Genomic DNA, 26,222 nt, shown 5'->3' with positions numbered 1-26,222 from the left:
TAACAGATGTAAACAATTCAAATATACCAATTATGGTTGTTTACTTTCCCTAATAAATAGTTCCATTTCTTTTGTTCAATTCCAACTGGGTTTCTGCCTGACAACGGATTTGATATTCTACATCTAGTAATCATGAATTTCTTTATGATATAGGGTTGCTGCTTACAAGGAAGCTATCCAACCAAGAGTTCTAACTTGGGTGTTTGATATCATTGCTTCAAAAATTTTACGGACGCCGTCATGCCATCATGAGTTGGTTGACTGTAATCTGTTATAGAATGTAAATTTTAAAAATTGTGTAAATTTGGCATAGGCGGATCCAGGGGGGATTCTTTGGGTGCTCAGTCTTTATTTTATGTTGTGTTTTGTGTACTGTTTTTCGTCGTCTTTCGTTATTTCCACGACATGTCAGTTTGAATGTCGCTGTTATATCTCTCCCCTCTCTTATACTGTCAATCTTTTTATCCAGGGATAGATTACCTAGGCATTATTTGTAATTTTGAGTCATAAATGCTCTTCAACTTTTGCTTGGCCTTTCCAACTTTTCTATTTGGGCATAACTGATGAGTGTTCTGTTTCCTGTTAACTACATATTTGGTGAATTTAGAGTTACACTTTTTCAATAAGTTGTCAGCATTCTATAGGAACGAAGTGTGCGCCTCTCCTTGTCAATCTCTTCTTATTCTTATATGAGTCGGACTCTTCAAAAATAAGAAATTCGACGAATCATCATCATTTCATTTCACCTAGAGAAAGTATTGATGATATTTTTTTCCATTATTAATTCAAACTTTTCTGATTAATTTAAAAATCCTTTTAAAAAAAGAAACAACAAACACGGTTTCCTCGGTGTTATTTTTGTCGAGCCTGAGACTTTTGTCGCAGAAAGCTTGACATAGGGATAGTGATCCGGCGGCGGCGTTAGCTAACTCTTATATTTTAAAAGGTGAAAGACCTGGATGCTTCATACTTTGTAGATGGATGCCTCATGTTACAATTTTCCGTCAGTCACATGTCTAATGTCCTTGGCCTCATTTTCATGGTTCAGTGACTACTTGAAAAACAAGTTAATATTTTTTTGTAATGTTAAATTATCTCTTATTATAAGTAATAAGATAACTATATTTGGTATGTGCGTACCTTACAAGGTCAGACAGTTTTCACTTGACTCCAGTTTTCATTTGACTCCGACCACATTTAATGGGAACACGGTTCAGTTTTGGTGGTCAAGTCTATATCTAAGATACTATAAGCAATAGGTCTAGTGTATTCGGTGTATGGAAGGACTGTAAGGTATACATGTCCAACTGGCAGTTGTCATCTGACCTTTAAAAAGTAAACAATCAATACCGGAAATACCGGAAGTAACTTGCACGAGAGGCACTATTATGGGTTATGTGCACGAGATGCACCTGATATGGGTTATTAGCCAGGGTGGGCAATTATGGCTAGTGTACTTCCGCTCATTACACATATGCAAAAGCTATCATATCAATGCTAAGTATATGATGAATGTATTTTTATAGTCTCTCATAATTCTTTTAAATAAGAATGACACATACATATATTATAGTGTTTTAATTATGTTGTATGTGGTGAGAATTTAATGAACAGAGGCGGATTAAGGGGGGGGGTCTTTCTGATAAAACAATTTGGTTGCTTATATAGGGAATCACTGAAGCGTGACTGGAGCGGGCCCTCTTAGGCAATCAGTGGGCTTCCACTTATGAAAATTTCTGGATCCGCCACTGATGAACTATTGATTTGAATTGTGTGTTAAACAGATATATATTGGAAATAATAACATTATGTACCTTAATGTATGAAATTTGGTAGCAATATTTGCTAAATAATTATACATCGATATCAAATAGAAATTTAAATCTTTTTGAGGAACTTAAAGAAAGGAAAATAGACGCTTTTATTATCTGACATAAATATAGTGCCGTTAGTAGGGGCTGGGTCTAGTCAGACTGTCACAGGGGCTTGTTACTGAACTTGGGTACTTATTTTCGGTAATTTCCAGCACCGATAATTCAATAATTTCAAAATCCCCCTCCCCCATAACACAAACACAATTAATAGGCACATAGGGTCAAAGGCTAAATGCCAGGTGACAACAGGCTATTTTGGTCTTTTGACGTTGACCTGTCAAGGAATTTAGGAAAATCGCTTGATTCAGGTCTATATATTTATAGGTGTAATGAGAATAAGTATTACAAATTACAGAAACTATGTCATAAATAACATAATATTATTATTTACAGCTGTCACTCATCTCCAAAAACATATAGATTGATGTATCCATGCTGCTTACATCAATTCGCAAAAGCGAAAGTAGAAAAAAGTTGACCGCCACTCAAAAATCGATTTTACAATCGGCAAGCATTTCCGGTTTTAATTCAAGTTATCGAATTTATGACTTGTGTTTTTTTTTTAATTCACATGGTCGAGGTTAACTATCATTATCGAAACAATTCACATTATCGACCGTTAATGCATTATCAAAAAAGTAACCATCATTATCTGCGCGCGAGTCACATTAATTAGATCATCTATGATGGTCGAACGTAAAGTATAATTTACGCCGACTATATATAATGATCGACCGATAAACTATCATTGTCTCCGATAAACTGTGATTATCTATTAATGTGGTTTCCGCGTTCCATATCGAAGTGTTAAATGTCATCGTTGTATTATGCTAACGATCATTATGACGACATATGGCGCTCGGCTTCTTCTTCTGTGTATAAGCCTCCTGTAAGTAGAAGCACCGCCATATGGAATATATACCAAAGGAGTTTAAATCAATTATGTACAGCGCATACATATAAAAGATAACAAATAGATAAATACATTATTTGTTTTATATGGCATGTATAACAGGGACTTGGTTTTATATTGAGATAACCTCGTATAAACATGTTTGTTTACTGTACTGTTCACCAAACCTGCAATGAGGTGTGTCACTTCCTTCATAAAGATATATAGATATGTCGCTGGAACGGGCTTCCTTATCAACTTCGCAAATATATTACTGTCACTTGGCAAGAAATTTTTACTTAATATTTAACCGGGTCAAAAACAAGACTAAAACATGAAATATAAGACGCTGGTGGAAAAATACTAATATTGTCCTGGGCCCGCAAATTTTAGACTCAATGTATAATGGCAGCCATGGTTTGACAACCATCATTCATTAATATTATAATCTCAATATTAAAATTTCAGAAAAGAATGTAATTATCTAATGATATGTTTTAATACAAGAAACAAATGAACGAACAGTCTTTATTTATTTGGCTCCTGAGTAATGAACATAAATCAGGAATCTAATGTACAGTAGTTGTCGTTTGTTTATGTAATTTATACGTGTTTCTCGTTCCTTGTTTTTTTTTATATAGATTCGACTGTTTTTTTTTCCCGTTTGAATAGTTTTACACTAGTAATTTTTGGACCCTTTATAGATTGTTGCTCGGTGTGAGCCAAGGCTCCGTGTTGAAGGCCATATCTTGACCAATAATGGGTTACTTTTATAAATTGTTATTTGGATGGAGAGTTGTCTCATTGGCGCTCATACCACATCTTCCTATATCTATAAAAATGTTTAATGTATCATATAAGTACTTTGCAAAACAAACTGAATTATTTTAAATGAGTCACTTAGTTAATGCATACTATATATTAAAACTGTGTTGAATAGGCACTATTTTTTAATAAAATCCAAAGGAACCAGAAAACTAATCGAGGCCATGAAATTTGAGATATTGTCAACCGGAATGCGAGAAAACCGCATATATTTAAATGGTTAGGTCAATAATGGGATATCATATCGTCAATAGTATGGGACCAGTTCACATCTACAATCATCAATAAGCTTGAAAGAATACAGCAACAACCTGCGAGATTTATAACAAAAGAGTACAAATCCAGAGAAGTTGGTTTCGTCTCAAACACGCTCACCAAACTGAAACTACAAGACATACAGACAAGACGCTCAAATCAGAAGCTAAAATTTCTGTACGAGGTGGTCGCAGTGCTATAGAACCAGACAATTTAAAAAAAAAAGCTCGTCAAAAAAAGAACACTAAATTGCTGTCAAGGGCCCGATTTAACAATTATCAGTCAAGAAATGTTGTGAACAAACATGCAGATAAAAAAACTACACGAAGTGTTTTGAGATCTCAACGAGTAAAATACAACAATACTCTAACTCATTTTTCGTAAAAACAGTATTCGAATAGAACCACATTGAAGAAGCGTAGTGCGTACACCGAGCGTTGACAGCCGTTCAGAAACTACTCTCGTGCATCGTCAATACATCGACGGCGCTCTCTCTCTTCCGTTGTATTAAAGCCGGTATTTGTATCCACCACGTTCGCCTACAGATACAGATCTAAAATGATCATGGTACAAGATCGAAATATACTAGGAGGTGTCCCGTCTATATATTTTTTTAATGACCATGATCGTGTAAGTATGAAACTGTTTATTTTTTTTACTACACGCGTCACCTACATAAATTTGAGAATGGAGATGGGGAATGTGTCAAAGAGACAACAACCTGACCATAGAGCAGACAACAACCGAAGGCCACCAATGGGTCTTCAATGCAGCGAGAAACTCCCGCACCCGGAGGAGTCCTTCAGCTGGCCCCTAAACAAATATGTATACTAGTTCAGTGATACCGGACGTCATACTGAACTCCGAATTATACACAAGAAACAAAAAATTAAAAATCATACAAGACTAACAAAGGCCAGAGGTTTTTTTTGAAATCTCAAACCCCTCTTCCTAATACACCCACTGGTAAACCACGGCTTCAAAACACGACAATTAATTAGCTACCATATTTTCACATCATAACAGACTGAGCTAATTTTCTTTTTGACGATTATACGATATGGATGCTTAAAAAAGATAAAATTGTGCACAGAAGACTAAGTTTATGATATATAATGTACATGTACATGCATTGGTTGAATAATTGGATAAACAATATTTTTCACCAGTTACTCGTTTCATATGAATTAACTTAGAAAGCAACAGCATTTGAACAGGAAACCGATTAGTCGAGTATCATTTTGGTAATCGATACTCGGTACTACCGAGCGATACTCGAGTACTTGAGTACTCGTTGACATCCCTTCTTAAAGTTATAAAAAAATAGATACAGCACTAGCATATTTCCAGTTTGACATAGTTTGATGGGGTCTTGAACTTTTATTTTGGCATAGAAGATGAATCTTTGCAAGTGAAAGAATTTATGAATTGTTCATTAAGGCCGTAAGCTTGCGTATCAGAATCACAGTACAGATAATGTTAGCTTGCGTATAGGAATCACTGTTGCCTTGCGCATTAGAATCACTGTAAGCTTGAGTATTATAATCACTGTTAGCTTGCGTATTAGAATCACTGTTACTGCTAACGTATTAGATCACTGTCAGCTTACGTAAGAATCACCGTTAGCTTGCTTATTAGAATCACTGTTAACTAGCGTATTAAAATCACTGTAAGCTTGCGTATAAAAATCACTGTTGCTTGCGTATAAGAATCACTGTTAGCTTGCGTATAAGAACCACTGTTAGCTAGGGTATTAGAATCACAGTTAGCTAGGGTATTAGAATCACTGTAAGCTAGGGTATTAGAATCACTGTTAGCTTGCGTATAAGAATCACTGTTAGCTAGGGTATTAGAATCACTGTTAACTTGCGTAAGAATCATCGTTAACTTGCTTATTAGAATCACTGTTAGCATGCGTATAAGAATCACTGTTAGCTTGCGTATAAGAATCACTGTTAGCTAGGGATTATAATCACAGTGGTGAATTCAATTGAAGAATAAAATCGGAGTTATCTTTGTACAGTGGGGAATGCAATTGGAGAATGGAATCGGAGTTATCTTTGTACAGTGGTGTATGCAATTGAAGAATGGAATCGGGGTTATCTTTGTACAGTAGTGTATGCAATTGAAGAATGGAATCAGAGTTATCTTTGTACAGTGGTGTATGCAATTGAAGAATGGAATCGGAGTTATCTTTGTACAGTAGTGTATGCAATTAAAGAATGGAATCGGGGTTATCTTTTTACAGTGGTGTATTTAATTAAAGAATGGAATCGGGGTTATCTTTGTACAGTGGTGTATGCACTGATAACAAGCAGGTGGTGTATGCAATTGAAGAATGGAATCGGGAGTTATCTTTGTACAGTGGTGTATGCAATTGAAGAATGGAATCGGGGTTATCTTTGTACAGTGGTGTATGCACTGATAACAAGCAGGTGGTGTATGCAATTGAAGAATGGAATCGGAGTTATCTTTGTACAGTGGTGTATGCAATTGAAGAATGGAATCGGTGTTATCTTTGTACAGTGGTGTATGCACTGATAACAAGCAGGTGATGTATGCAATTGAAGAATGGAATCAGAGTTATATTTGTACAGTAGTGTATGCAATTGAAGAATGGAATCGGGGTTATCTTTGTACAGTGGTGTATGCAATTGAAGAATGGACTCGGTGTTATCTTTGTACAGTGGTGTATGCAATTGAAGAATGGAATCGGGGTTATCTTTGTACAGTGGTGTATGTAATTGAAGAATGGACTCGGTGTTATCTTTGTATACTGGTGTATGCACTGATGACAACCAGGTGGTGTATGCAATAAGTGAATGGAATCGGAGTTATCTTTGTACAGTGGTGTATGTAATTGAAGAATAGAATCGGGGATATCTTTGTACAGTGGTGTATGCACTGATAACAACCAGGCGGTGTATGCAATTGAAGAATGGAATCGGAGTTATCTTTGTACAGTGGTGTATGTAATTGAAGAATGGAATCGGGGATATCTTTGTACAGTGGTATATGCACTGATAACAACCAGGCGGTGTATGCAATTGAAGAATGGAATCGGAGTTATCTTTGTAAAGTGGAGTATGCAATTGAAGAATGGAATCGGAGTTATCTTTGTACAGTGGTGTATGCAATTGAAGAATGGAATCGGGGTTATCTTTGTACAGTAGTGTATCCACTGATAACAAGCAGGTGGTGTATGCAATAGAAGAATGGAATCGGAGTTATCTTTGTACAGTGGTGTATGCAATTGAAGAATGGAATCGGAGTTATCTTTGTACAGTGGTGTATGCACTGATAACAAGCAGGTTGTGTATGCGATTGAAGAATGGGATCGGAGTTATCTTTGTACAGTGGTGTATGCAATTGAAGAATGGAATCGGGGTTATCTTTGTACAGTGGTGTATGCACTGATAACAAGCAGGTGGTGTATGCAATTGAAGAATGGAATCGGAGTTATCTTTGTACAGTGGTGTATGCAATTGAAGAATGGAATCGGAGTTATCTTTGTACAGTGGTGTATGCAATTGAAGAATGGAATCGGAGTTATCTTTGTACAGTGGTGTATGCAATTGAAGAATGGAATCGGAGTTACCTTTGTACAGTGGCAGTAGTGTATGCAATTGAAAAATGGAATCGGAGTTATCTTTGTACAGTGGTGAATGCAATTGAAGAATGGACTCGGTGTTATCTTTAAACAATGGTGAATATAATGGAAGAATGGAATCGGAGATATCTTTTTACAATCTTTTTACAGTGGTGAATGCATTTGAAGAATGGAATCGGGGTCATCTTTGTACAGTTGTGTATGCAATTGAAGAATGGAATCGGAGTTATCTTTGTACAGTGGTGAATTTAATTGAAGAATGGAATCGGGGTTATCTTTGTACAGTAGTGTATGCAATTGAAGAATGAAATCGGAGTTATCTTTGTACAGTGGTGTATGTAATTGAAGAATAGAATCGGGTTTATCTTTGTACAGTGGTGTTTGTAATCGAAGAATGAAATCGGAGTTATCTTTGTACAGTTGTGTATGTAATTGAAGAATGAAATCGGAGTTATCTTTGTACAGTAGTGTATGCAATTCAAGAATGGGGGGGTTATCTTTGTACAGTAGTGTGTGTAATTGAAGAATGGAATCGGGGTTATCTTTGTACAGTGGTGTATGCAATCGAAGAATGAAAACGGTGTTATCTGTGTACACTATTTCTCATCAATAAAAACTGTAAGATTAAAGGGGTCAATATTTACAAATAACTGTAAACAATACATACAAACTAAAGACACTTAATATATCACATTGTTCTATGCTCAGATATATAGAATATCTTGAAAATCGTCGTTGTAAAATATTTTAAGGGTCTTTTCCTTTTAGTTTATTATTTAAAGTCTATTGCTTATTAGTTGTAATGTATCAGACCCCTCCCCCCCCCCAAAAAAAAATAAATAAATAAAAATAAATAAATTGTAATACATTTACATAAAACAAAATGTCCTATCTAAAGCATGACAGTTATAGATTCAGAAAGAAATTATTTATCAACACAGCACATTATTTTACTAAATGTGGTAATCATTATTTTCTAATTATGTAGCCTTTGTCATATCATATAGACACTTGTCTATTGTTTAAGGCAGTATGTTGACCCCTAAATGACTTTTGTGTTGAAAGTGTGATGTTTTTGTGTTGCTGTCTTCTCTGACGTGTGACCCGATTATTATGTTTCATACGTAACAAGTTCTTCTCTTAGGCATGGTCGCGATAAAAAAAATGTAAACACATGTCATATTAGATTTAAAAAAACAGGAAAAGCAAACAAGGCCGCAGAAATTTGAGAGGCTGTCATACCCATAACACACAGCTGATAAAATAATAAAGCTGATTATCATTTCTCAGTTTGCTTTTTCTTTATAAAAAATTCGTAAGGGTTCCGCGGAACCCAGTGTCTCGCCTACTTTTGCTGTTAATCGCAGGCTCAACAACAATGAGGGAAAAAATCAATAAAAATATTCCTCTCTATACTATCTTCTGATTGTAAGAAGCTTCTGTCCCAGTTTGGTAACAATCCAGGGTAGTTTATGAATCTAATAATTTTTTAAAAAACTTTTAACTGCAGACTGTATGTAATGTTAAGTAGAAGAAAAACTTAGTCCATTTATAAGTAAAATACGGAAAAGTTGGATTTTTTTTTCACAAAATTTACTACTGGATACTATCTTACGATCATAAACAAGCTTCTGTCCAAGTTTGGTACAAATCCAGGATAGTTTAAGAAAGTTATAAAAATTTTAAAAACTTTAACCAGAGTGAATGTAATGTTTCCCGGCAGAACAACTAAGTCCTTTTATGAGTTAAATATGGAAAAACAGGAATTTTATTTTTACAAAATTTACTTCTGGATACTAGTTTGGTAAAAATCCAGGATAGTTTATGAATCTAATAAATGTTTTTAAAACTTTTAACTGCAGACTGTATGTATGTTAACTAGAAGAAAAACTAAGTCCATTTATAAGTAAAAAACGGAAAAAAAATGGATTTTTTTAACAACATTTACTTCTGGATACTATCTTATGATCATAAACAAGCTTCTGTCCAAGTTTCATAGATAAGATAAGATAAATTTATTTTATTAAAGTGTCACGTATTGATCTTACACAATAGTAAAATATTTATAAATCCAGGATAGTTCAAGAAAGTTATTAAAATTTCAAAAACTTGAACCACAGAGTGAATTTTTGTGGACGCCGCCGATTAGGACAACGACGACGACGCCGACGACGGAAGTATCGATATGTCTCGCTTTTTCGACTTAAGTCGAAGGCTCGACAAAAAGAATGAAAAATTTGTGCTATTTCATCCAAACGACAATAAAACCTCATCTCCTTAGTTTTTTTTATATTCCTCATATGTATTGGATGTGCATATATTTATTTTTGCTTGGTGGTGTATGTAAACTTCTTTGATAGTTATCTTGTTCGTAAAAATGTAATGACTGTTAATGAGTTGAATAGCAAGTTTGTTGTCCCTTCAGAACAAACTTTTCCCCTCGGCTGTGCCTCAAGCAATCGTTGGCATCCCAGGGATAAAAAAAATCCGTGCCATTCCCAGGAAAACATGTCAATCTACTGGGACACATAATTCAAGTTATTGTTTCTGGGACGGTTGTTCAGAGCTAAATCCAATACAACTCATAAACAAGTTTTTACTCTACGTCTCAGTCAACTTTTGCTTGGCGAATCCGATAAACGTTCAATAACATATGACTTAATAAAAACTCTGATTAAATATGATATGCATTCCTTTCTTGAAAGTTACATGGATGATTTGTATATCCCGGATAAAAAAAAACTATGGTCCAAAATTGTTAATCAATCGATTGAAATCAGAGAAGAAAATATTTGGAAGTCAGCTATACATCTAGTCGACCAGAACTTTGTCGTTACTATGAAATGCAAAACAGACTATCTATTCACAGACTTTTACGTCTTGCCGTGGTCTATCCGCATTTGAATACTAAATTATTAGTCATGGTGAAACTGGGCTCAATAGCAATAAAGGATGGTCAGTGCTCTTTATGTGGATGTTACTCCACAGATATTGTTCAACACTTAATTTTGTACTGTGAAAAACTATTGGATGTAAGAAATAACATGTTTTACGGAATTGTTGACGTTTTACCGGTCCAGGAATCTGTACGCTTTTTTCAGCAAGATGATAGTGATATAATCGTAGCTTTACTTGGTGGCATTACAGATTTTATGCATTCTGTGAACTCTGACAACTGGAGAAACATGATGTGTTGCTTGGCAGATCATGTATTTCATCTGTACGGAAAATTTAAAGGCGAATTATCTGAGCATAGGTTTAATTTTGGTCACTAAATTATTTGCATCAAACAAATGTAACATGTAGATATATTATACATATATATTGTATATATATGTAAAATGTTTTTTTTCTTTTTTTCTTTTTTGTGTGCACGTGTGTGCTTAAATTATAGTTTGTAATAATATGTTGTTCATTTATTGTAATTAGTATACTTGTGTTTAAAAATGTAAATCTTCAGTATATTGGAGGAAATAAAGAGAATCAATCGATCAATCAATCAATCAATCAATCATAATGTTGATCCCTAGTCAACCAATCTTTGCTCTTACTCCTAAAATGCCGCGTGCTGATCGGAAAAGCAAGAAGTACCCATTTGTAAGTCTTTGGTTTGACACGGCCGCGGTTCGAACCAACGACCTCCCACACGCAAGGCAAGCAGGCTATCACAAACATTGTATTTACCTATTCAAGAGATAGTTATTGAATATTGTCATATACTAGTATTTTCAAGTGATATCCGTATTTTGCATTATAGATATGGGATAAACAGAAGATCACGTTTGCCAGCGGGCTGGTACATGTATATGAAGGATTAATTTGGGCTTCACATTGTGTCTGCGTTGCTAGAAAAGTACTCTTTTGTTCAAAATTTAAGATCGGACATCGCTACATACATGACATAAGCTTAAATTATCAGGGAATCAATGCAATGTTGAGAGCAGAATCAATAGAAAACACAACAAAAATACAAAAAAAAGAGGAATAAATAAACTGACTTTAATCGTTTTTTATGTTTTTGTTGAAGTGTTCTTCCATGAGTGATGAAAAAATCTAACTGAGCAAAGTGTACCTACAAGAGCGACCAACATCTAACTGAGCTAAGTGTACTTACCGGTCGGGAGCAACCAACAAATCTAATTTAACAAAAAGAAACATCTAATTTTAATCAGATTTAATATTTGATATTCAAAATGCAGTAAGTTTTTTAAAAACACTTTCTTTTTTTAACCTGTCCGTTAAACAAATATTAGCACAGGGTTAATGGTTTCTTCCCCTTTACAAAATACACAATAACATCATTTGATGACTAACTGATTTTTTTCGTATGTTGATATATCTAAGTTTTTTGTGTGTTCATGTTGCTGTCTAATTGACGTATTTCATATGTCGTATGTTGATGTATTTTTGTTATTTGTTTCGTCATGTTTCTGTCTTGTTGATGTATGTCGTATGCTGGGGTGTTTTTGTTATATGTGTCGTCATGTTTCTGTCTTGTTGATGTATGTCGTATGCTGATGTATTTTTGTTATTTGTGTCGTCATCTTTCTGTCTTGTTGCTGCATTTCGTATGCTGATGTATTTTTGTTATTTGTGTTGTCATTTTTCGGTCTTGTTGATGTATGTCGTATGCTGATGTATTGTTGTTATTTGTGTCGTCAGGTTTCTGTCTTGTTGATGTATGTCGTATGCTGATGTATTTTTGTTATTTGTGTCGTCATGTTTCTGTCTTGTTGATGTATGTCGTATGTTGATGTATTTTTGTTATTTGTATCGTCATTTTCTGTCTTGTTGATATATGTCGTATGTTGATGTATTTTTGCTATGTGTTTCGTCATGTTTCTGTCTTGTTGATGTATGTCGTATGCTGATGTATTTTTGTTATTTGTGTTGTCATTTTTCGGTCTTGTTGATGTATGTCGTATGCTGATGCATTGTTGTTATTTGTGTCGTCAGGTTTCTGTCTTGTTGATGTATGTCGTATGCTGATAAATATTTGTTATTTGTGTCGTCAGGTTTCTGTCTTGTTGATGTATGTCGTATGCTGATGTTTTTTTGTTATTTGTGTCTTGTTGATGTATGACGTATGCTGATGTATTTTTGTTATTTGTGTCGTCAGGTTTTTGTCCTATGATGTATGTCGTATGCTGATGTATTTTTGTTATTTGTGTCGTCATCTTTCTGTCTTGTTGATGCATGTCGTATGCTGATGCATTTTTGTTATTTGTGTCGTCATTTTTCGGTCTTGTTGATGTATGTCGTATGTCGTATGCTGATGCATTTTTGTTATTTGTGTCGTCAGGTTTCTGTCTTGTTGATGTATGTCGTATGCTGATGTATTTTTGTTATTTGTGTCATCAGGTTTCTGTCTTGTTGATGTATGTCGTATGCTGATGTATTATTGTTATTTGTGTCGTCAGGTTTCTGTCTTGTTGATGTATGTCGTATGCTAATGTATTTTTGTTATTTGTGTCATCAGGTTTCTGTCTTGTTGATGTATGTCGTATGCTGATGTATTTTTGTTATTTGTGTCATCAGGTTTCTGTCTTGTTGATGTATGTCGTATGCTGATGTATTTTTGTTATTTGTGTCATCAGGTTTCTGTCTTGTTGATGTATGTCGTATGCTGATGTATTATTGTTATTTGTGTCGTCAGGTTTCTGTCTTGTTGATGTATGTCGTATGCTAATGTATTTTTGTTATTTGTGTCATCAGGTTTCTGTCTTGTTGATGTATGTCGTATGCTGATGTATTTTTGTTATTTGTGTCTTGTTGATGTATGACGTATGCTGATGTATTTTTGTTATTTGTGTCGTCAGGTTTCTGTCTTGTTGATGTATGTCGTATGCTGATGTATTTTTGTTATTTGTGTCTTGTTGATGTATGACGTATGCTGATGTATTTTTGTTATTTGTGGCGTCATCTTTCTGTCTTGTTGATGTATGTCGTATGCTGATGTATTTTTGTTATTTGTGTCGTCATGTGTCTGTCTTGTTGATGTATGACGTATGCTGATGTATTTTTGTTATTTGTGTCGTCAAATTTCTGTCTTGTTGATGTATGTCGTATGCTGATGTATTTTTATTATTTGTGTCGTCATTTTTCTGTCTTGTTGAGGTATGTCGTATGCTGATGTATTTTTATTATTTGTTTCGTCATGTTACTGTCTTGTTGATGTATGTCGTATGCTGATGTATTTTTGTTATTTGTGTCGTCATCTTTCTGTCTTGTTGATGCATGTCGTATGCTGATGTATTTTTGTTATTTGTGTCGTCATTTTTCGGTCTTGTTGATGTATGTCGTATGCTGATGTATTATTGTTATGTGACCAGGTGGAATAAGGCTCAGATAAATTATGCAGAATGTTCATATATTTTAATAAATATAATATATAATAGAAGGCAACGACAGATCTGAAATATACAGATAATGGCAAATAAATACAATTTTACATATAAATGCATATGAATATATCATTGTGTAGCAAATAATGTATATTATGTTTAATTACACAATTGCAAATAAATAATAATGCAAAATACAGTTAAATGACCACTTTGAATGTAAACAATTTGTTAATCAATGCAAATGAAAACTGTTCACTAAAGTAAGTTGACCATACTACTATATAAAATACTATATAACATTGAAAGTTAATTACAGGTAAAAAGAATATATAAAGTTTGAAATACAATTAGCAAAGTAAATGAAACTAAATAAAATATTTAAGTCAAAAACATTTAACCATAAACTAATTTGAAAAACCCTTAAATGTAAATACCTTATAATGCTGGCTACGGCTCTTAATGTTGTTTCTGGTGTTTCTTATTCTGCATTGACAATATAGTAAAAAAGTACAATATATATAGTCAAAAGGTGAACTGTTTAACAAGATAGAACCAGATAAAACAACTATTGAGTAAGATAGTTTGTCCAATAGCCAGTGGTGAGTAAATATCAAAGAGCCCAAATAGAGTATTTTGGATTCATTGAACCATATAATACAAAATATGTTCAATATAGTAAGATCATTACATTATAGGGTAAAATAGATATAATAGATATAAACTGAGTACAAAATTGGGAATAATATCAAATAGATAATATGTATATAAATGAACTTGTCCACAGTTATTTGTGTCGTCAGGTTTCTGTCTTGTTGATGTATGTCGTATGCTGATGTATTTTTGTTATTTGTGTCATCAGGTTTCTGTCTTGTTGATGTATGTCGTATGCTGATGTATTTTTGTTATTTGTGTCTTGTTGATGTATGACGTCTGCTGATGTATTTTTGTTATTTATGTCGTCAGGTTTCTGTCTTGTTGATGTATGTCGTATGCTGATGTTTTTGTTATTTGTGTCGTCAAATTTCTGTCTTGTTGATGTATGTCGTATGCTGATGTATTTTTGTTATTTGTGTCGTCATGTTTCTGTCTTGTTGATGTGTGTCGTATGCTGATGTATTTTTGTTATTTGTGTCGTCATTTTTCGGTCTTGTTGATGTGTGTCGTATGCTGATGTATTTTTGTTATTTGTGTCGTCATTTTTCTCTCTTGTTGATGTATGTTGTATGCTGATGTATTTTTGTTATTTGTTTCGTCATGTTTCTGTCTTGTTGATGTATGTCGTATGCTGATGTATTTTTGTTATTTGTGTCGTCATGTTTCTGTGTGGTTGATGTTTGCGGTATGCTGATGTATTTTTGTTATTTGTGTCGTCAGGTTTCTGTCTTGTTGATGTATGTCGTATGCTGATGTATTTTTGTTATTTGTTTCGTCATGTTTATATATATATATGTATATATAAAAAAGGAAGAAAATAATTTCATTAAAATATTACAACCTAAAAAGTTTGAAAGGGCTCAGTATATTATATATATAGGTATATAGGAAATTGTGGTATAAGTGCCAATGAGACGAATCTCCTTTCAAGTCACAAGTTATAAAAGTAAAACATTAAAGATCAAAGTACGGTCTTCAACACGGAACATTGGCTGAAACCGAACAGCACACTATACAGGACTAGTGCAAAACATTCAAACGGGAACACCAACGGTCCCATCTATATATAAAAAACGAGAAACGAGAAACACTTATGAACCACATCAACAAACGACAACCACTGATCATCAGGTTCCTGCAAACAATTGCAGATTGTTCGGGTTTACACGTTATGATAGATACCAACCTTCACCATCCCTGAAACAATTATAGTGTAACATCACAAGTTTTTCACAACATAGAAAGGCACACTATAAAATATCTACTGGAATGGTTTAACTCAATCAAAAATCATATTAACTTAAATGAACATACACTGAACGAATAAACTTATATATAACCACGCCCGTAGCCTTTGCAAGACACAATGTCTGTCCTTATCCCGCATATCATTATGTCAGACGGTCAGTCCTTGCATTACTTTAATCATTTGTGCTCGGACAGAATGAGGGCATGGAAAAGTGTGGCCTTCCATTATTCTCTATTCTTTATATATTAGCACCTCATGATTCTCTTTTCTTTATATCTGAACACCCCAGTATTCTCTATTCTTTATATCTGAACACCCCAGTATTCTCTATTCTTTATATCTGAACACACCAGTATTCTCTATTCTTTATATCTGAACACACCAGTATTCTCTATTCTTTATATCTGAACACCCCAGTATTCTCTATTCTTTATATCTGAACACCCCAGTATTCTCTATTCTTTATATCTGAACACCCCAGTATTCTCTATAATTCTTTATATCTGAACACCCCAGTATTCTCTATTCTTTATATCTGAACACACCAGTATTCTCTATTCTTTATATCTGAACACCCCAGTATTCTCTATTCTTTATATCTGAACACCTCAGTATTCTCTATTCTTTATATCTGAACACCCCAGTATTCTCTATTCTTTATATCTGAACACCTCAGTATTCTCTATTATTTATATCTGAACACCCCAGTATTCTCTATTATTTATATCTGAACACCTCAGTATTCTCTATTCTTTATATCTGAACACCTCAGTATTCTCTATTCTTTATATTTTAGCACCTCATTATTCTCAATTCGGTAATAGCCAATCCACACCCTCCTGGATGTACTTGAAATATTTGCCATTTGACGTTAAATAAGTAACAACCAATTAATCAACCGATACAAGTATAGCATTATGTTCTGAAGACATTACAAATGTGGCATGACTTTATAATCCTTTTATATTGAAATTATTTATTGCAATGACAGATATATCTAAAACCCAGAGGTACAGGTATAGGGGTGTGTCGGTTTCTTATTCTTCAATCTTAACTACAGTGAAACCTGTTTAAACCGAACCTCTTCGGGATTTTGTTCGGTTTCTTATTCTTCAATCTTAACTACAGTGAAACCTGTTTAAACCGAACCTCTTCGGGATTTTGTTCGGTTTTGGCCGATCTTCGGTTTTATCAAGTTCACAACGCACAGTTATTTAATATGACGGTGCTTACGAACATGTTGGTATTTATACAGGTTTTCGGTTTATACAGGTTTTGGTTTAGTCAGGTTTTACTGTAATTACAAAACCTATAATAAAGGGTTATCTATAGGTTAATTGCTTACTTTTAAAACCGTTAAATAAAAATTACTTTTAAGTAGAAAACAAGTTGACACAAGATGTGGCTATAGAAAAGACAATTTGTAATACAGAGAGTACAATGTAATACATCAAAATATAAACTTAATTAACATTTTTATTTGGGGGTTTCAAACCGATACAATCGCCAAGTTTAAAAATCTGACTGAGATCTTTCAGTTAATAAATTGTCAGTCATTTTTAAATTTCAACTTTATTTTAATGTTCTAAGATGTGTCATCTTGTAACTCGATATTTGATGTATATGCTATTTATTTTGTGGCAAAATGAATAATATAGATTTATCCTGGTTGATAAAATTTTAAATTGACACATTCTATTTCTAATCGACTTAAAAATTTACAAAAACATATTGACTTTCTTCGGTTTTTACATTTCGTTAGTGATTGCTGTTATAATTTTCTTTTTTTTATCATCATACCTATGCAAAAAACATCTTTACAGGCTGCTGAGAGCAAAACTTTTCATTTTCAAAACCAATTAACTAAAACGGAAGGCATGATTACTTTAAAATCAAGAATAAGCCATGATTTTCTCGCTGCGTTGAAGACTCATTGATGGTCTTCGGTTGTTATCTGCACGTTGGTCGGGTTGTTGTCTTTGACACATTCCCCATTTTCATTCTCAATTTTATTTTCCAGGTGAAGTCGGAATATACATGATCATTTACGATGCCAAAGCAGAAAATTCCAAGTCTTATGGATCAGAAAGATTTTATTACATGGATTTGACAGACAAGTTATTCGACCACTTATCGTCGGCCGACATCGTCAAACTAAGAGAAGACCTGGAAAAGAAGGGCGCTCTTCATGGAGCTTATATTGAACGCTTTTCAAGGGGTAATTATTCATTTTGTAAACTATAAGAAGCCACATTAAGACTAGTACTACATGTTGGTATCTTGCACATAATTGACATATATATAAAAATAAAGATCGAAAAGATAATAGTCTTTTTGTAATGTAGCTCTTGACGTAAGTCTCCCACAAAATAAAAGTAATTGGGGAATAGAAATATTGTAACCATTGGTCTCCCTATGACCGGCAGTAAAACCCTCGCCATAACGTTTGTCTGTGTGGAATGTCCAAATCACAGCCACATCTGGTCAGAATGGGGACAATAGATCAAATGCCTGGCGTAAAAGAGAGTGCCACTCTCTTTGCACATTAGTAACCCTTACAAAAACTCTTTGGTAAGTCCGTATTTGGCTAGGCTAAATTTCTGTCCCTATCCAGTATACCCTCGTTTTACCGTGGCTGTCCAAATGTTCCCAACCTTCATCTCGGACAGCTAATATTACAGTATGGATATCTATTCATCGTTCAATCAATCATTACGTACGTAGACATACCAATCCTACACATGGCGGCGTTCCTGAAGGAGAAAAATCCACAAATGGCAACGGACTCATGACATTTATAAATTCACAATATGTTCATTTGTCGAGTTAGACATAACACCACCTTGCCTTTAAATTTACATAAGAAAAATGGTTGCGAGAGAGTTGGAAAAGGTTTAAACAGTTAATTCCAACATAACTTTCAACTGTTGACATTCACAAGAGGGCCAATTATTTAATATGCTTTTAGGAAAAATAAGTAAATATATAGTTCAAAACATCAACCAAAAGGAAAGTAAAACTTTATTTTAAAGCCCATTGCATTGGGAGTGTAGGTAAATGTATGCTCTTTTGTCAGCTTTCTTGCTAGCTGAACCATGAAGTCATCATTATGTAAGGTATACTACCCTCCTTTCGAAGTATCCTAGTCCTACAGTTAGACAGATTGGTTATCTGTTTGTCTATAGTATACTCTTAAAGGAGAAAAGTTTACCTAACATAATAAACATAATAATGACTTCCCGGTTCAGCTTGCAAGCAAGCTTTCCAACAATAATATCTTTATCTACACACTCAATGCAATCAGCTGTAATATATTCCTTCAAGTGGGACTATAGCAGTGCGATAGAATAACTGTTTATACATACATACAATAACATCGACGTTATAGTCAGAAAAAAATTACACATAAATATACTTTTTTTCATCTCATGAATAAATAATGTTTTAAATATTTTTTTGTTAACTTGAAGATTCCCGCGAAATCGCATTTCAATTGGGCAAGTGTGGACTATTAAGGTGGCTCGTGGGTACAAAAATTTTTGCAAAAAATTAAACCTTTTTTTTTTCATTACAAATTTTATTTATTACACTATTAGTTGTTACTTTATGATATGGTACAAAAAACAACCCCAAAAAATGATTTGGTTTGGCCCCAGATGACTTTAAAAATTGAAAACGCTCCAAATTATCTCCCTTTGGTGCAAAAATGCCATTTTTTGGCCTTAAATTTGAAATATCTTTTATAACTCATCGGTGACCTACATTTTTTATTATTGTTTTCAAATAAGCTGTACATAAACTAAATAATTGTAAAATATAAGCAATTTCTTATATTAGGTTATTTTCTTATTTCGATATTTCCTGTTTTTCTCCTATTAGTTCAACAGAAAAAAAGGACATTTACAAAAATGTATGCTTCTTCCAGAGGCAGATTTTAGCTTAAATGAACGGTGACCCCATTTTTTTATTTCATTTTTCTTTTAAGTATTAGATAAAGTTCATTTATGAAAAAATATAGCGAAATCCTATATTAGAAAAAAAAATCATTTATTCCCAGGAGCCCCCTTAAAGAGCTTCTTGAAATTCGAGGGCATTACGTCGACTGAGCATGTGCGAAAGCGTATAAAACACGGATCGATATGGGACTCCGAATTTATATATTTTCTCTAAAATTGACGTTTTCTTTGGAAAAAAGATTGTTTCAAAAGGAAAATTTAGGAAGTGCAGTGTATGGTTTCAGAGAAATCTCTTTCCTTTAGTGGTAAAGATACTACTGTTACAATTCAAAAAATGTACTCGTTGAATTGTTTTGTAGTTGTTCAAAGCTTTTGCAAGTGCGAATTGTAAATGCAACCTGCAATTAATTGAACAGTACTCTATAACTGTAGAAAAAAAATATATGATCGATTTAACTTTTAATTAGGTCGTTTGTCATGAACAAACAAATATCTCTAAAACCATCAGAAATAAAATCAGATTTCGTGTGAACCATATTTGTCAATGTTATCTAGAATGTCAAAAATCTATGTGAAATCGACACGATTAGCGCCATTATAAAATGGAATTCAACATATAACTGATTTTATCAGATATTAAAGTGATCCATCAAAACATATTATAACGGCAACAAACGGATACTTGGGAAACTGAGGGTAGTAAAGGGACTGTAACAAACGGATACTTGGGAAACTGAGGGTAGTAAAGGGACTGTTTGGATGGTACTTGGGAAACTGAGGGTAGTAAAGGGACTGTTTGAATGGTACTTGGGAAACTGAGGGTAGTAAAGGGACTGTTTGATTGGTCTTTATTGATGTGTTTTATGATGCTGGATTTTAACCCGAATAATCCAGTCGTTATATTTTGCTTCTCTTCAGTGAAGTCTCGCAAGTAAAAGAGATACATTGTAGATTGTTGGGAGTGACTGAATTATTCTTGTTTTTTTTAATGTTTTTTCGAATAGGTAGAAAACATATTACAGTAATTTCTTATAATTTAATTCTCAATTCCATTTTAAACCGGAGTAAATCATGAAAAAACATTGATGAAGTCTCGGTCACATGACAAAATTATGTCTATAAGCTGATAAACAAAACGACGTCAGCCAATCAGAAGACGCGTTACATCCAAAATTAAATTATTAGAATATGATGAGATTGAAAACAATGCCCTTAAACGAATGCAGTGAAGTAACGTCTAATGATTTGGTGCACCACGTGAAAAATTATGCAAATAAACTTGATCACAGATATCAGGATTAAAATTTGTTTCGTCTTCAGAAGACTCATCAATGACACTCGAATCATAAATGCAAAAAAGGTGCCAAATAAACTACGATATCGAAGTTGAAGAGCACCAATCTTTCTTTTTTTTAATGTCAGAAGTTTTTACCAATATTGTGATAAAATGACAATGGGAAAATGTTTGGGAGATGAACGTGTGGCCATTACTTCTACGATAACAAGAGAGACAGCATTTCAATATTTTATTTTTACTGTAAGATCGTAAACCAAGCCTTAAGAATTCTGAGCAATCCCATTTAATGATGCATATTCAATATTTGTTCTGCTAATTAAAGTCACTTCATAGAAAGTCAATACAGAGACATTCGTTAGCAAAACAGCCATCAATCGAAGACATTAAATGGGAAAATAATTTAATTTCTTCTTTTTATAACCCTTTCAAAGGCCCTCCCTCGATTTCTGATGACAATTAAAACTAAATAATTATCAATATTAGAATCAAATCACTTCATTAGTGACATAACACCCAAATAAACAGAGATAAATTGTCGATTTTACCGCCATTAAACAGACCCAAATAAACAGAGCTAAATTGTCGATTTTACCGCCATTAAACAGACCCAAATAAACAGAGCTAAATTGTCGATTTTACCGCCATTAAACAGACCCAAATAAACGGAGCTAAATTGTCGATTTTACTGCCATCAAACAGTATCAAATCTATATACTCTATCAGAGATTGAAAAACAAAAGAAAAGATTTGATTGAAATTATAGAATACTAGATTAATTCTTATTTAGAAATAATTGTAAAACAACCTTCAGAATACTTCCTGTTTTTGTTTTGATTGCTTGTACCAGCTAACGTGGATATCGTTTGTCTTTAATCATTTAAACGATAATTAGAAAAAATACGTAGGATATAATGCAGCTTGGGACTTGTTACCGTTTTAACACTTTTTAAAAACAATTCAACATTAATTTTGTTGTTTTATAGTGATTAAGATGATAACACAATGTTGACTGCTGTACCCCTATTTTTGACATTTTTACCTATTGTATCTGTTTGTTTTGTTTACTCATCGGTGGCAATATAATGGAACTTAATGCGACTGTCATACAAGTGAGAGGTTTAGCTAGCTATAAAACCAGGTTCAATCCATCATTTTCTGCATAAGAAAATGCCTGTACCAAGTCAGGAATATGACAGTTGTTATCCATTCGTTTGATGTGTTTGAACTTTTGATTTTACCATTCGATGGGGGACTTTCCTTTTTGAATTTTCCTTGGAGTTCAGTATTTTTGTGATTTTAATTTTCACGCATACTATGATGGTGGTGGTGATGGTGGTGGTGGTGGTGGTTTGGGAGGGGGGGGGGGTATGGGCACTAGGGACACATTCTTGTTTATTGTTTTTTTTGGCTGGTAGTCGTAGCTATAGTGCCTTATAAGTTTTACATAGTTTTCATTCTCCTGCGTAAATGTTAGACAGGCGATCTAGCGACGGCTATGTGTGACGTGGTTTGCTAGAAAATCTGTCGATCGATGACAAATTAAAACATGTTATAATGAGTGGTAACACGTAGAACATGAAGTCACGTGGCTTTTATGGAATAACATTTCAATGGTACTTTTAAACGCAAACTAAAATCTACAGCCAGCAAGTTGAAAAACAATTTATTATCAATTTCTTACAATTTCAGGAATAGTTATAGCTGTAGGATTTGAGGATAAAGGATCATCACAGTGGCGGATCCAGGGGTCCGGGGGTTGGAAACCCCCTTTTTTTGACGATCAATGCATTTGAATGGGGACATGTGGTTGGACTTCTTCTTTATCCTGAATTGGAAACCCTTCTTTTAAAATGGCTGGATCCGCCCCTGTAATTAGACTCACTTTGAGATATTCTTAAAACAAGTTAACAAACATTTCTGAATCATTATCAAAACTTCAATGGTATTTTTAAACGCAAACTAAAATCTACAACCAGCAAGTTAAAAAATAATTTAGTATCAATGTCTTACAATTTCAGGAATAGTTTTAGCTGTAGGATTTGACGTTATAGTATACAAAAGAAGATGTGGTATGATTGCCAATGAGACAACTATCCACAAAAGACCAAAATGACACAAACATTAACAATTATAGGTCACCGTACGGCCTTCAACAATGAGCAAAGCCCATACCGCATATAGTTCATTAGACAACAATCAGAAAAATAACAAACATTTTATTATTAACTTTTTACAATTTCAGGGATAGTTTTAGCTGTAGGATTTGATGACACAGGAGCATTAGACTCACTGTGGGATCTGTACCAGAGAGGAAAACTGAGTATGACTTTCCAGGACGTTATCGTCAATAGCACTGTATTAAAGAAGCTTAAAACAACCAAGATAGTACTCCGATCTAAAATCTTGGAATCCGATTACAACAATTGTACAAACGAAGTGTTGAGTAGAAAAATGAAAAGACTGGAAATAAAAACTTGAGATAATTATCTAACTTTGACCTAATGTCGTGGTAGGGATATGGAATACCACGATTAAAGATTCCGTTGAAAAATATATTATTACAGATGATACATAATTCTTGAATTTCCCATGCCAAGAGTTATGGTTATTGCACTTTTTAAAGATCCGTTTGATAATATATTAAAACAGATGATAAATAGTTCATACGTTCCCCATGACAAAGAGTTATTGTTATTGTACGTTTTAAAGATCCGTTTGATAATATATTAAAACAGAGGATAAATAGTTCATACGTTCCCCATGACAAGAGTTGTTGTTAATGCAAAAGATTATTATTGCACTCTATAAATAACTGTAATCGTATCATAATGTCCGTTTCATGTTGCCTATCAAGGGGGGTCTCATTGGGGGGTTCTGATCCCGGATCCTGCTTACTGTATTGTCAGATTCCCGGATCCTGCTTACTGTATTGTCAGATTCCCGTATCCCGCTTACACTATGTACGTAAGCAATTTTCATTTTTTGTAATTTCCCGTGTCCCGCTAGACTTCATTTCCCGTTTTCACGGCACAATAATTTGACTTTCACGTGTCAAGCTTACAAAAAATCGGCAATCCCGCGTCACGCTTAGACCCCAATGAGACCCTAATCACGGTCCCTCCATTGGAACGACAAATAGTCCTTGTTTTTATTAATTTGAAACACACTGCTTGACGGATCGTTTCCATATTGTAGAATTATTCCTATTTTGACCAAAGGTGGTACAATAGTATTGTAATTGTATTCCAGTAGCGAAAAACATACCAAAATTAACCACAAGGTCACACTGGGAAAATTAAGGGTCAAGATAAATGATTACTTTGTTGTGAAGGGATACTATCATATACGATTTGATGCGTATGCTAGTTAGGCCGTGTATACTTTTCGTGTGAACAATCCAAATTCATGTATTTCTTTTGTCAGCAAGATTTAGCGTACATAGTTGAATCAATATTTTAAGAAACAATATCAAAACATGCATATAAATCTGTACTATTGAATTTCCAGAAGTAGACAAGAAAATGGTGCTTAGATTGACAGAACAACAAAAAAGTTTCACCAATAATGTGCAATCCCTGAAGGATACTGAAGAAGACATAGAATTATCGTTAGGAGAATTTGCTCTTACCATGAAACAGATACTACCACAAGGTGTACTCGAATTAAAAACTATACGAGAGTTCGAAACAAATTACAAAATGGCCAAAGGAACATCACGTGTCAAAAACACTAAAATTATTGACCAGTTCATAGACATGTTAGGGAAGTTACGAACCACGTTCACAGAAGCGTTTACACAATTATATGTACCCTTGCTACAAGTTCATTCCATTTGTGAAAGCGAAAAACAAAAACAAATAAAAAGAGACATACGCAAGAAAATTAACATTGGACAAGAATTAATGAAACCGGAAGCTCCGCTCAAAATTGTGATTCATCCCGTCTGGGCAAGGAAGATACTTCCTCGGGAGCAATCATTATTCCGTGGACTTGTGTGCGTACATCCGCTTGCTGTGGAAGCTCTCAAAGACATCGACTTCATGCTTGATGAATATTATATTAACGATTTTGTATTGTAACATTTTCTTAAATTTTATGTCATTAGTCCGTCCATATATTATTAAATAATAAAATGTACCACCAAAAATTGATTCAAATCCCTGCCCTTGTGAATTTTCAAAGAGACCATATAAAATCGCTCGAGCATCTGTATAGCATGGTTCTACATCTTTCTTCTAATTTTGGTTCATTCCTCAACAAGTTCGCCTAATATACACATACAGCATTTCATATGTAACATATGACTGATATAGGGATAGAGCAATCGTTACCTCGAGAACAACATCTTCAACCCTGGCCTCTTGTCAGTTTTTATTATTTAATATGAAAGGATAACACTAGGAAGACATATAACCATGCACTAAGCAATGTGTGAAAGTATATATAGATAGCTGAATGTTACTCTCTCCAATACGAATATTGCTTTGAAAATAAAGTTAACAGGGGTGTAGCTTACGTTGAGGCATCCGAGGCGGCAGTTGCCTTGGTAAAAAACAATACAAAAAACTAAAATTTCCTTCACTTTATTTTCTTTTAAATGATTATTGCAGCAAACTGGCTACTAAACATAATATAGCAACTTGTTATGTCTTGTTGGCGCGGTAATGGATTCATACCCTTTACGAATTATTCAAAACTTATGGGAACATTTGAATTAATTTTCTCTCCTCTTCTTGGAAAAAAACCCTTTACGGTAGTTTTCTAGATCTGTTATTCAAGTTTGTAAGAGTAAAAAGAAATCGACCAGCAGATTTATTTAGTCGTACCCCATTGCAAGCGAAAACAGTGAGTAGAATAGATGATGATCCAACTCACGAGTCACCCGATCGAATCACTATACCATTGAATTAGGTAAATTATTTAATTTTGTGTCAGAATAATTTCTAGTATATGAGGGCCTGGGTGTGGTTTTAAGAAAACAGAAAAATCGGCCCTGAAATTAATTTGAATTTTAAGAATATGGATTTAAAATGGTGCTAAATTATAAAATAAAGGAAAATCAAATTGTGGGCGACAATGATTAAATAATAAATATTTGATAATCCCATTATAAGCATTCAAACCCTCATTTATAACCGTTGACATGTTCCCCTACGACTATGTTCATTGACCCTGTACCAAACAAATCAAATATGCATCTATATATCATAGTGCACAGAAAATAATTTATGTGTTGTGGTTCTCAAGTTTTATTCTCGCTATT

The 26,222-nt window shown here is 33.9% G+C and overlaps 1 protein-coding gene across 1 annotated transcript; it reads left to right on the top strand.

Moving 5' to 3' along the window:
- Nucleotides 1-17,730: 17,730 nt before the first annotated feature.
- On the top strand, nt 17,731-23,437 carry LOC134690142 (uncharacterized). Its single transcript, XM_063550119.1, has 2 exons — nt 17,731-17,924; nt 23,202-23,437. The coding sequence occupies exons 1-2, from the start codon at nt 17,744-17,746 to the stop codon at nt 23,435-23,437; spliced, it is 417 nt and encodes a 138-aa protein (XP_063406189.1). The 5' UTR covers nt 17,731-17,743.
- Nucleotides 23,438-26,222: the final 2,785 nt, after the last annotated feature.

The sequence above is a fragment of the Mytilus trossulus genome, chromosome 11, assembly GCF_036588685.1.
Source record: "Mytilus trossulus isolate FHL-02 chromosome 11, PNRI_Mtr1.1.1.hap1, whole genome shotgun sequence".
In the NCBI taxonomy this organism is placed as follows: domain Eukaryota; kingdom Metazoa; phylum Mollusca; class Bivalvia; order Mytilida; family Mytilidae; genus Mytilus; species Mytilus trossulus.
This window is presented reverse-complemented; position numbering and strand designations above follow the sequence as displayed.

Bases quoted from the DNA above. Each gene is read 5' to 3' on its own strand.
- LOC134690142 (XM_063550119.1), top strand. From the start codon at position 17,744: ATGATCATTTACGATGCCAAAGCAGAAAATTCCAAGTCTTATGGATCA. The intron at 17,925-23,201 runs GTAATTATTCAT...TTACAATTTCAG, and splicing joins TATTGAACGCTTTTCAAGGG to GGATAGTTTTAGCTGTAGGA.